The 13,458-nt window shown below is 42.5% G+C and overlaps 1 protein-coding gene across 1 annotated transcript in view; it reads left to right on the top strand.

The window, feature by feature from the left end:
• LOC126284011 (glutathione hydrolase 1 proenzyme-like) overlaps positions 1 to 12,590 on the top strand; it is a 197,345-nt gene extending 184,755 nt beyond the window's left edge. Inside the window, exons 9-11 of the mRNA XM_049982558.1 lie at positions 3,215 to 3,440; positions 5,458 to 5,571; positions 12,381 to 12,590. Coding sequence (XP_049838515.1) covers positions 3,215 to 3,440; positions 5,458 to 5,571; positions 12,381 to 12,530 — 490 coding nt within the window. The 3' untranslated portion in view covers positions 12,531 to 12,590. The remainder of the gene's footprint in view (positions 1 to 3,214; positions 3,441 to 5,457; positions 5,572 to 12,380) is intronic.
• The last annotated feature ends 868 nt before the right edge of the window (positions 12,591 to 13,458 follow it).

Here is a 13,458-nt window from a genome sequence, read left to right as displayed (position 1 = left end):
CAACTTCGTTGGTCGTCATTCAGACGTGTTTGACTGCGCTGGAATGGTCGTGCAATCTACGCACTGTCATACGACGGTGCATTGCTGCCGTACATGCCCACCGACTCGGAATGGTATTTTGCAGCGTCGTTCCCCTTCAAACGCACAAAATGATCTTTGCAGATAGTAAAGCAAAATTTTGTTAACAAACTGAGAATGTTTCTCCTTGAGATCTCCTTTTATCCTGTAGAAGAATTTCTATTATTGTAATGTGTAAAAGGTGATGGTTAGGAATTACTAAGTTACATCTGCGTATCTTTCTTTTTCTTTTTTTTCTGGAAAAAAAGAAAGAAAGAAAAAGAAATGTTCAGAATGTAACGGTATTTACAAATTAATTTGAGATGTGAATGTATAATGAATCGTTCCACACCATTACGATTTATCGTGCAGAATGATCCATTAAGCATCTTACTAATTGATTACGTTACTAACTAACCGCGCAGTACTCCACTTTATTGTCCGCTTCCGTAGCTGCCTTGGGCAACTGTGGTAAATCGCCACAAGACTTTAGAGATCGTAGTCGATCGCAACCCGACCAAAATGGCGGCAATTAAATGGCGAAAGGTTGCGATTCGTGTTCAGGGAGCGATCCATGAATACGAACACCGTTTCCTTAGCCTCCTTAGACGCCTATATTTTCAGTAAAGTGTATTACATTGCACAGATTCTCCAACCTGCAGCGATGAAGGCCTGCAGCCTCAATCAACTATCCGGTCGATTGTTGCGGCGACGAGACATCTTTCCCGTTCAGTACGAGTTGGTGGCCAGACCCCGCATGCTAGGAGGATTAGATTTACCCGATTTAAGGTGAAGGCGTCCATCTTGTTTGTACGACGCAATCTCTTAACATTTACACAGGCGGCGTATTCCGTCACATCTCGTTTATGTTCCTATCTCCAGCCGGTCGGTCTGACTCTTCCCGTTGATGTCGGACTGGTTAACCCTAGCTCGAGACATATCCACGAGTATTTTATAATTGTCTGTTTCTTAGGTGCTGATGTCCTTTCAAAGACGCACCTCACTACTGGAGAGTTATTATCCCATTTGGATCAACCATCTTGTCTCTCCTCTTTTGAAATAGCTTCCCTGTGCACATACTGGAAAACCGGCTGGTCTCATCTTAGTCTTCCTATATAACAGATGGAAAACACTTCGTCGTGTTAAAGTGTCATCACCGTTTGATATCGACTGGCGACCGCCTTTTTTGCGTAGTCCTCCGTTCGCCTGACCAGGGTGATGAATATCATCATTCTGATATCTTACTCCACAAGCTGGTCTCTTGTGGTCGATTTCATTGGCACTGGAATCATCGACAATTGGCTGTTCTTTCCCGATAGAATGGATCCGTTTTTTCGGATGAATTTCCTATCGTCCGGACGTATCGTTTTTTCGTGAGCAAAAGCGATTACGATCATCTTGCTCCTGGGTCACTAGTTTGCTGAAAGGGACGGGGGGGGGGGGGGGGGGGAGGGGGAGGGACGTTGGTCCCAGTGTCTTTCAGCAGTATCTGGAGACCGTGCACTGGAAGAGTCTGCGGTTCCCACGTTATTGATCATTTTTTTGTAAATATGCTTTCTCTTGTTTGTAATCGACGTCGTGTTGGTTAAGTGGTCTTTGATGCCTCTCTGTTACTGACGCCCATACACATGAAGACCAGTTTTGTTCACTTTTCTTCATTATCCACATAAAAAAATGAAAAAATTGTAAATAAAATTAACAAAAAACGTACAATATGTTGTCAGTTACAGGTGGTTTCCTGGTTACTCGTAATCTTTTTCTCTTGTTTTGTTATTAATAATTATTTGTTTTCTCGAATTTCAGCTCATATTACATGATGGTTTTGACCACGGCCGTCTGAATGTTTATGAACGTAGCAAGTCCACCCATTAATTTAAAAAATGAGGTAATCTGCGATGCTGACTAGCATGCAAAGGACACGGGTTCGATTCCCGGTAGCGTCAGGCACTTTTCCCTGGAGTGAAGACTGGAACGAGGTACCTGGGTTCGTGAGGCAAAATTGAGGAGCAACTTGACGGAGAGACAGCGGTTCCAAGGTCAAGAGGCCCAACATTGACCGGGAGAGAGATGTACTGAACGCATGCCCCACTGTACCGAATTCAGTGACGCCATTAGCAGAAATTTACCCTATCAATTTGCCGCACCATTTTGTTTTGGTTTTTGCACCTCCATTTTACGGTATTGTCACGCAGTGATTTCACTGTGACTGCAGCCACGTACCCGAAAACAAACAATTATGCAACTTAAGTTTTTCGAGGTCATGAGTAAAACCTTATGACTAATCCTTGTAGAACTGCTGAGAAAGGTGGTGTTACCAAGTTTCCTTGTGTGGCTGCACTCTTAATTCAGAATTTTTTTTCTTTTCTGATAAGTCTAATGGAAGCTCTAGCATTGATGTATGTACACTGCAGTATGTTACCATAGTTGTATCAATGGCTTTTTGCTTTCCGTGGCAGAATGACACTGGTTGCTTGCCTTGGACCTGAACCCAGAACCCTGTCTTTCACCGGCCATGCTTCTCCCATTTGCACTACTCACGCGTGACTTACAATTCACAATCGTATCTTCGATTCCGCCACTATGCGTTTCCTACTTGCATAACTTCACATAATCTCTCGTATACATTGTTGAATTAGCACTCTTGCAAAAAGTACGTCACAGCAAGAGCGCCCATGCCCGAGGGAAAGGGGGAGCCGCTCGCAATCTCTAGCCCTCAGGAAAAGGAAAAAAAAAGTATTGTACTCAGGTGATTTCTTTTTAGAAAATGGTTTAAAGATCGGTATTATTCAGGGTCGGAATTGGAACTTTTTATGGCTCTTAAATTAAAAACTATCATATTCGTGCCCTTGCCTGATGGAGAAGTGACTTGGTCACCGGCAGGAATTTGGCACACAGTCTGAATAAACCAGGAAGTTTTAAAACAGCATCCACTCCGCTGCGGAGTGAAACATTCATCCTGATACTTTTATTCATTTATTTATTTTTCCCTTGGAGTTTTCCAGTAATAAATTTTTCGACTAACTATAAGTCCTATACCACTTTGTATCATATTTTGTAGCAAATAAATGACATTTCCTCTTACGAAATGTTCTTCCAATGAACATTTATTCTCGTGTTATAATTGGAATTGTCATTTATCGTTTCGTTTACCTTTCAGGTTTGGATCAGGCGTAATGTCTCGATATACTGGTATACTTTTAAATAATCAGATGGATAAATTTGTCCTGGCTGACAATGTGACGCGTGAGAACGTCAGCAACACCATCAAGCTGAAGCAAGAGGTGGTTTCTGTTGCGCCAACGATTATCCTGTCTTCACAGGGTGATCTTGAACTGGTGCTGTCAGGGGGTGGTGGCAGATATACCAGCGCAGACACAGCTTATGTAAGCTCTGTTTTCAATATCTACTTATTATACCAGTGTTGTTATTTCGGATACTACACCTACAAAAAAAGGATACTGTTGCGTTGTGGAAGTAAGTCAAGTGACGCTGCGGGAATAGGATTAGCAAAAGAGAATCTGAAAGTAGTAGATGTGTTCTGCTACATGGGCAGCAAAATAACTGACAACGGAAGAAGTAAAGATTTAATACTACCCATTTTAAGTGTGTGAGGTAACTGTTGCTATGTTTTAACAGTAGTAATTAGTAGCATTCAACCGTATTTTTGTCCTATATACAGTTCAACAATGCTTTCTGAGAGACAATGCTCTGTTGCATTTTTGTGCTCCTTGTATCTGATTGAAATTGTTCTTCTCTCCTGTTTAACATAATTTGCATCACAGAATATGCATTGAATTCTATAAACTACCGGTTGTTCGAACTTATCTTTTTACCGACATATTTCACGTTATGCCTCACCAGATTACTTGCCTGGAACGCTTTTTTGGTACCGTGCGTTGCATTCACGTTAAATTACTATGGCAAATCAGTCGCTGCGAACCTAGCATACTAAACGGGTCATCCTATTAAGAATATAGAGGAGAATTTAGAAATCTTGCACACAGAAAAGAAAGGGTGAAAACGCAACTTGATCGAAGAACTGGAGATCGTCTTTCATGGAAAGAAACATGGCGATCGTCTCAACACTCAGGTGAAAGACAACGAATGTGATTTCATAACGACTTTTTAGAATTATTTTAAAGAGATACGTAAGTTAATTATAAACTTGTAATGAATCTTTGACGAAGTAGCTAGAGGCTGACTAGCGTAGATTTTGGAAATGAGGAAAACTGGGTGACCAGTAGAACAACTTTATTTTAGCCATTAACTACGCTTACACAAAAACATAACTGTTACACAACTGCCAGACCTCTGCAGATGCGTCGACGTGACACTGGACATAGTGTGGGATGTGAGACGGGGTGCCGGTCAACGATGTAAGTGCAAGACGAGAACCCACAGTACGATCTGTTTATTGCGTTTCATTTTTTGAACGCAGCAGTTATGTCGGTTATCTTTTTAAAGTTGCAACCCCATGAGGAAACTCAACCTGTTGACGAGAGAGTTGTCTCTCGAAATGAGTTGTTGAGCTGTGTGTAGGACAGAAATATGGTTGAATGCAACCAAATTAGAAGTTAAGAAGTCTGGCAATAGAATGGAAAACTTTTACAAAAAGAGAAACGCGTCAACTTCGAATAGAGGAAAACTTTTCTCGAAGTATTTCCTTTTAGAGTGGCGTTATGTGGAAGTGACACGCGGAAGACAAACATTACAGACACGAAAAAAACAGTGTTGCAGAGAATGCTGAAGCTTCGATGAGTGGACAAAGCAACTAACGAAGAGGTATAAAATTACACTGAGAAGAAAAAAAGCTGTATTTTAACAATTCGGCCGAAATAAGGAGTGCGTTGATAAGACACATTCTCAAACATCAAGAAATAGTTTATGTGATAAAGGAGGGAAGTGTAAGGAGTGAAAACTTCAAACTGAGGAGGGGCAAGGTTTGAATACGGTAAGCAGGCTGTAATGGGTGTATATGTATTAGCTGATTTATGCAGGACAGATAAGTGTGAAGAGCTGCAACAAAGCAGTCTTTGGTCTCAACACCGCAACGTAGCATCTTAGCAGATCGTAACTACAAGTAGAAGTCAAACTGTTAAGCAAATCGGAGTGATATAAGAGTACAGCGTGACAAACAGTATTTGAGTAGCTGCTGTCTTGAAGATATATGTGAAAGTATCGGTTTTTTCCCTCTCAGAGTTTCGTCTCTTTATAAGAACACTCCATTGTTTCGTAATAATTGAGAAATCAAATAAACGAAATGCTATAATAACACTCCATTGTCTCGTAATAATTGAGAAATGAAATAAACGAAATGCTTTCCAGCAGCTGTTGCTAAAAATAACTTGTTTCATCCAATGATCTGCAAACCACTGATAAATTTTGTTTGATTCGTTACAGGTTGCAATTAACAGACTGATTTTAAGACGGCATCTGCGGTCATCTATCGCGCAAACACGTCACCATGTTCTTCCTTTTACTGATATTGTTGCCCATGAGAGAAGATCCCTTAAGGTAAGTATCCCATATGTAATTTTATTTTGTTTATATCACTTAAAAACACAAACTAAATATCATTTTATTTTTGACAACGAGAAAAACGAGTCCCACTGGATCTGTGCTAACGGTAAACAAAATCAGTTGCAACGAGAAATGGATATACGAATGAAAAAGTGTCACTACGTCTTCTGGGCAGTCTGGTTACTTAATTTTAGGCAATAGTAAGGAAACTGACGAGTGCCTGGTTCTGTGACCATTCTGCAAAAAAACACTTGTTTCTTTCTGTATTATCGAATAATTTTGTAGAAACATCTCGAGATAGTATAGGAATGTTGTGCGAGCTTGCAGTCACTGTCTGTCAAGCACATCGATGTATCATCTGAGTAAGACTGCCGGCTGACTGTCAGCGGCGTTTAACAGGGGAAATTTCCTCACTACATTACATTCTGTTTCTGCACATAGTCTCGATGTAACTCTGTGAACCTGGGACAATGATTTTCTCAACACTTTTAGGCCTTTAAAAAACACTGAAAAACTGGGCCGTGTTTCGGCCATGATTATTTCACTAGACGTAAATAACTTTTATCGAACTATTTCTTCAGTTCTACCTAGAGGAATTCATCAGAAGCGGACAAAAATAGATACTAAAGGAAGTGCGGAAGCGTATTGTTCCACCCGATTATTTTGATCTTGAGACGCGTGAGCAGCCCATTATCTGGTAAAAATTAATCTTTCATTGCGACCTGTTAGTTGCTTTATGAACTGTTTCTCCCAAAATTTATTCGGATGAGAATTCAAAAAAGAAAAAAAAAATAAGATTTTCGAGCTCTTGTAAAGGTTTTCGCCTTCCTTGAAGTAGAGTGGAAAGTAATGAAACTACAGTTCATTAACTGTGACATAGTGCCACAAATTTCACTTAAAACATGTCCAAACATAGCTCGGAATCGCATAGGCGTGTGTCAATTAGCGCGCAGACTTCTGCTAGTCGCTTACAAAGACTACTTCTGCAAGTTTTGAATTGGAGCACCCCCACCAAGTCAACTTTCGCAAGTTTCGTCAACTTCTAGAAGCAGCTACTGGATGTTATTGGAAACAGTATCGTACATCTTGCTGCAAAAACTTGTCGAAATTACCGGCTGCTGGAAGTTTTTCTCAAACTACTTGCAGTTTTTGTTTTAAATACAGGTGTGAAAATTTTAATGTCGAAAAGGAGAGTGGCGCAAAGACATATCGGCTGAAACAAATGTGCTGCAGTTGGCCCCGGGGGTGATGTGGTTGGTATAGTGCAGGGTGGCTGGTGACATAGGATTGAGGCCGGGTATCAAGAAGCAGTAGGCCCAGGGAGACTCATCTATGAGAATAAATACTTTATTTCAATTAAGAATTTGCTCCATGCCAGAACAGAGCAGTGAGCAGGTCCCCCGCAGTGCGTGGTGAGAACCATGTGGCCTGCGAGTTGATGGCCAGTGTTGAGCCACCTGGCTGCAACCCGTACACCAAAGACTGCTGATGAGAGTGCTCAGTATACAGTACATGACCCAGTTACGTGAGTCACGCTACATGCACCCTGATTCAGAGGCATTCAGAGATGGTCAAGATTCTTGTATCGGTGGCCAGCTCCGCGATGTATGACTGCAACCCAGCTGCCCGTGGTGTGAGATGCAGCGGCACCCACACCGCAACAGTGGGAGGTGGCTACCTTGCCTGGAACACAAACCAGTGTCACCTTGGGCAGGAGTCCAGTTTTCTGCTGGACTGCAGCTGGGATGACCCAGCTGCACCATGGTACTAATTCTAGGAGGTGCACTTAGGGCAGGAGGCTGGTACAGCAATGGATAGCCGAACTCGTGACTTCTGCTGATGGCTCCATGATGTTCCCTTGGCTGGCATAGCCCCTGTGTGCTGGCAGAACAGTGGGGTTAGCCAGTGCATCTATCACCAAAATAACACACCTGTTATGCCAATTCATTACTTCTATCCACATTCTTGGCAATATTGCTGAAACCCATCAGTGGAGAAACCCCTGGCCTTTACCAAAAAAACTGTGCCTTACTGATGTGCTGGGAGGCTTCACAGAGCAGAGCCTGACCCCTCTCCCAATAAATCAACACCTCTGTTACTGTAAATGGAATGCCAACATCTGCACTCGCCTGCTACCAGAACCTGGTGCAATGCTTTATGTAAAATACTAGTAGCACTACACTACTTTCAGTGCTCTGTCAATTCTTCTCGTAGTATCTCACCTCTCTTATCTCATCTTCATCTACTTTCTCTTCCCTTTCTATAATGTGGCTCTCAAGTTCAATTCAATTGTACAGTCCCTTATATTTTTCTTCCACCTTTCAGCTTTCCCTTCTTTGCTTAGTACCAGTTTTACATCTAAACTCTCGATATTCATATGGCCAATTCTCTTTTCTCCAAAGGCCTTTTAATTTTTCTGCAGGAGATTTGTATCTTTCCAGTATGTATAGAAGCTTCTATCTATAGACTTGAATGTTTCTTAACCATTCCTGCTTAGTCATTTTGTACTTTCTGCCAGTCTCATTTTGTAGGCATCAGTATTTCCTTTCACGTGCTCCACTAGCTGCATTTTTACATTTTCTCATTTCATCTTTTAAATTCAATATCTCCTATAACATCCTAGGATTTCTGCTAGGCCTTGTATTTTTACCTACTTGATCTGTTGCTGGCTTCACTATTTTGTCTCTAAAAAGTACTAATTAGTCTTTTACTGTGTTTCTCTCTCCTGTTCCAGTCAATTGTTACCTAATGCTCCCTTTGAAACTCTCAGCAACCTCAGGTTTTTTCAACTTATCCAGGTTCCATATCGTTTATTTCCTACCTGTTCGTAGTTTTAACCTACAGTTCATAATCACTGAATTGTGTCCGAAGTCCACATCAGCCCCTGGAACTGTCTTACAGTTTAAAACCTGGTACCAAAATCTGTATTACCATTATATAATCATATGAAACCTTCCAGTGTCTCCATGTCTTCTCTACATGTACAATTGTCTTTCATGATCTTGAACAAAGTGTTAGTGATGATAAAATTATGCTCTGTGGAAAATTTTACCAGGTGATTTCCTTTTTAATTCCTTTCCCCCAGTCCATTTCTCCTACCATCTTTCCTCTTTTCAACTTCCTACTACTGAATTCTTGTCGCCCATCAGCATTACATCTTCTTCTCTATTAACTGAAGGATAATGTCATTTATCTCACATTCTTATATCTCTTCATCTATAGACTTAGTTGGCATATAAACCTGTACTACTGTAATGGAAGCTGGCTTCACGTTTATCTCGGCTATGACAATGGTGTTCACTATTTTCTTATTCATTATTTGACGTACTACTGACCCATCTGAGTAGCAATATTCATTAACAAGATGATTTTGGCATTCAATGAGGCATGCTGGCCTCAGATTGAATCTGCCTGATGCATTAATATGAGAGCAGTTTGTAGTCTATTTCCACACCTGACTAGGTGTATAAGGCTGGCACTCACATCTCACCTCTGTTACATGATTTGCAGACATTTGGAAACCCTTCTCCCACTTTCACACAGCATAACACTGACACAGACAGATGGGATACACAAATTTTTTCCCAGCGGGTACAGGCAGTGACAGGAACGGCATTCGGCCACCCTGTACCAATAATAATGCCAAATACAGAATAAAATGCCAATGCTTTGAAGGCATGAGATAAGGGCACAAAGAAGAAGAAAAAGATTATTAGACCCACTCCAACCTGCATTTCCCCTAATTGATTTTGAATTAGTAACCCTGTACTCACCTAGCCATAAGTCCTCTTCATCCTGCCACCAAACTTCACTAATCCTCGGTGAATCTAAATTCCACCTATCCATTTCCATTTTTGAAATTTCTAGCCTACCCACCACAGTGAAGGGAGCTAACATTATGTGCTCTGACCAGTGAATGCCAGTTTTGTTTTTCATAATGTCAGCATTCCTCCTGAGTAATGCCCAGCCGGAAATCTGAATGCGGGACTATTTTACCTGCAAAATGTGTTACCCAACACTATAGAGTTGCAGCCCCTCAGAAAAAGTAACAGTTGTAGTTTCCCCTTTTGTTCAGCCATTCGCAATACCAGTACAGTGTGACCATGTTGGCTAATGACATAAGAACAGATCAGCCAGTCATCCAGGCTGCCCATAGAGCCACTGAAAAGGCTGCTAACCATCTTCAGGAAACACATGTCTGTCTGGCATCTTCATAGATACCCGTCCCTTTGCAGTTGCACACATGGTACCACTATCTGTATGACTCAGGCACACAATCCTCCTCACCACCTCAAGGAGAATGGTTCATGGAGGGGGGGGGGGGGGATTATTATTATACTGGAATAAAAGTACCCTTGCAGTATTGACATTTCTGCAGTAACGAGAGCCTCTACAAATTTATACTCTCTTACAATATCTTTGGACTATTACACTCCTGGAAATGGAAAAAAGAACACATTGACACCGGTGTGTCAGACCCACCATACTTGCTCCGGACACTGCGAGAGGGCTGTACAAGCAATGATCACACGCACGGCACAACGAACACACCAGGAACCGCGGTGTTGGCCGTCGAATGGCACTAGCTGCGCAGCATTTGTGCACTGCCGCCGTCAGTGTCAGCCAGTTTGCCGTGGCATACGGAGCTCCATCGCAGTCTTTAACACTGGTAGCATGCCGCGACAGCGTGGACGTGAACCGTATGTGCAGTTGACGGAGTTTGAGCGAGGGCGTATAGTGGGCATGCGGGAGGCCGGGTGGACGTACCGCCAAATTGCTCAACACGTGGGGCGTGAGGTCTCCACAGCACATCGATGTTGTCGCCAGTGGTCGGCGGAAGGTGCACGTGCCCGTCGACCTGGGACCGGACTGCAGCGACGCACGGATGCACGCCAAGAACGTAGGATCCTACACAGTGCCGTAGGGGACCGCACCGCCACTTCCCAGCAAATTAGGGACACTGATGCTCCTGGGGTATCGGCGAGGACCATTCGCAACCGTCTCCATGAAGCTGGGCTACGGTCCCGCACACCGTTAGGCCGTCTTCCGCTCACACCCCAACATCGTGCAGCCCGCCTCCAGTGGTGTCGCGACAGGCGTGAATGGAGGGACGAATGGAGACGTGTTGTCTTCAGCGATGAGAGTCGCTTCTGCCTTGGTGCCAATGTTGGTCGTATGCGTGTTTGGCGCCGTGCAGGTGAGCGCCACAATCAGGACTGCATACGACCGAGGCACACAGGGCCAACACCCAGCATCATGGTGTGGGGAGCGATCTCCTACACTGGCCGTACACCTCTGGTGATCGTCGAGGGGACACTGAATAGTGCACGGTACATCCAAACTGTCATCAAACCCATCATTCTACCATTCCTAGACTGGCAAGGGAACTTGCTGTTCCAACAGAACAATGCACGTCCGCATGTATCCCGTGCCACCCAACGTGCTCTAGAAGGTGTAAGTCAACTATCCTGGCCAGCAAGATCTCCGGATCTGTCCCCCATTGAGCATGTTTGGGACTGGATGAAATGTCGTCTCACGCGGTCTGCACGTCCAGCACGAACGCTGGTCCAACTGAGGCGCCAGGTGGAAATGGCATGGCAAGCCGTTCCACAGGACTACATCCAGCATCTCTAAGATCGTCTCCATGGGAGAATAGCAGCCTGCATTGCTGCGAAAGGTGGATATACACTGTACTAGTGCCGACATTGTGCATGCTCTGTTGCCTGTGTCTATGTGCCTGTGGTTCTGTCAGTGTGGTCATGTGATGTATCTGACCCCAGGAATGTGTCAATAAAGTTTCCCCTTCCTGGGACAATGAATTCACGGTGTTCTTATTTCAATTTCCAGGAGTGTATGTGATGCAGTTTTACTTTTGTACAAATAAGTGATTATAATGACCTGCTGAAGTCTAGAATAAGATTCCTATCACAACATTTAAGAATATTTTGCCACATTACAAGGTATTAGTTACTTAGTGGAAGATGAAGCAGATCCTTTTGCCAGTACACTAACTATTCATGGATTCAAACAAATGACTGAAGAAGTATAGTCTGGAATGAATGAAAGCGGAGTGAAAGTAGATCCAACTAGTGGACATTCATTAGATGTTGGAGGGGAAAGGTGTAGAATACCAGTAGGTTAAACAGCTTTTAACCTAATTTCTGACTACCAGACCAAGTAGCTTGACAGTGAGCCATTATGGGGTTTTCACAGGCCAATTGACTGGCTGGTACAGTGGTGGGGAGATGCACTTGCAAGTGTTTGTTGCCTGTGGAAACAGGGCTGAAGCTGTTCAATATTTACTAAATAATAATTTTAGGCTCAGTGTAGTTAGTGAAGCTGTCCTCAATCAGAAGATTGGTCAGTGTAGTTAGTGAAGTGGTTCCCAACCGGAAGGTTGTTTTGGATACTGCAGTCTCATTGCCTCTTTCTGACTCTGAAGTGACTTACCCACCAGATACAGTGGGGCTACAGTTTTACCAGAGACTTAACCATGGTGCTAGTTCAAATTTTTCCCATGGAACTGTTACCAGAGGTGAATGAAGAGACAATGAACAGAAAAAAATATCCTATGACAAACTGTGGTTTGAACCCTGGACCTTTGGATTTATAATCAACATCTACAGGACAGCAAATCACATATGATCATTGTAGTAACTATGAAATGCAAATCTCAATCTTTGCAGTCATCAAATTCACATGTGCATGTTTATTAAATTGTAGTAAGCCCACATTATGGGTATTTGACAGCCTATGTAGCACATCAATTTGTCCTGTACCTAATAACTTTTCTTCTGTTTTAGGATGAAACTGGAGCACTTAAGAAGCATGATGCAAATGTTTCTGAAGCATATTCCTTTAGAACGGGTGTTATTGGGGTAGCAAATACCACTTCCAATCAATATGTTGTCAGCCTTGATCGTCGAAGAAGCACAGAGTTTGATGTTATATAATTACTTATGATAATAATTTTTAGACAGTGTTTACAAATTAATAAACTCTTATTCTTATTATTTCTGTTATTGTAACAATACCTATTTACAATAATTGCAAAGTTGTTTTTCAAACTCAGATGACACTTTTTCATAGGCTGAAAGATAATGCACTGTTTAATTTTTCCTCAATTTCACAACTTCTACATATAGTGTGAGCATGTCAGAAATCTGAAAATTCATGAAATATTTTTTGTGTGTGTGGCTCCACATAATTTAACTTGCAGAGTGCATTAAGAATTATAACTTACTGCAACCATTCAAAACAGGTATAATAATTGGATCCTAACATCCTAACATTTACTACATGGACACCTTCATTCCTTTGAGAGTCCTGTTTTGTGTTGAAGTCCACCCTCCCCTTTCTGTACCTACAGAAACAGTCTTTGCCACCTAAACTTGGCTTCTTAGGCCACTGTCAGATACTGTTGAACAGAGAGTCCACACAACTTCAGCGAGCATTCATAGCTATACAAAGAATGCTACACAAAGATATGTGACATTTTATGACTACATTGATGCAAAACACAATTGTTTTGTAATGCATAAAGAGACACTGAACAAATAAATCTTTCCAGAATGAGATTTTCACTCTGCAGCGGAGTGTGCACTTTTGCCTTTCGCGGGCAAGTGCTCTACCATCTGAGCTACCCAAGCACGACTCACACCCCCTCCTCACAGCTTTACTTCTGCCAGTATCTTCTCTCCTACCTTCCAAACTTCAAAGACGCTCTTCTGTGAAGTTTGAAAGGTAGGAGAAGATACTGGCAGAAGTAAAGATGTGAGGATGGGGCGTGAGTCGTGCTTGGGTAGCTCAGATGGTAGAGCACTTGCCCGTGAAAGGCAAAGGTCCCAAGTTCGAGTCTTGGTCCAGCACACAGTTTTAATC

The sequence above is a fragment of the Schistocerca gregaria genome, chromosome 1 (genome assembly GCF_023897955.1).
Source record: "Schistocerca gregaria isolate iqSchGreg1 chromosome 1, iqSchGreg1.2, whole genome shotgun sequence".
NCBI classification, from domain to species: Eukaryota; Metazoa; Arthropoda; class Insecta; order Orthoptera; family Acrididae; genus Schistocerca; species Schistocerca gregaria.
Note: the sequence above shows the minus strand (reverse complement) of the source record. Positions and strands in the feature narration are given on the sequence as shown.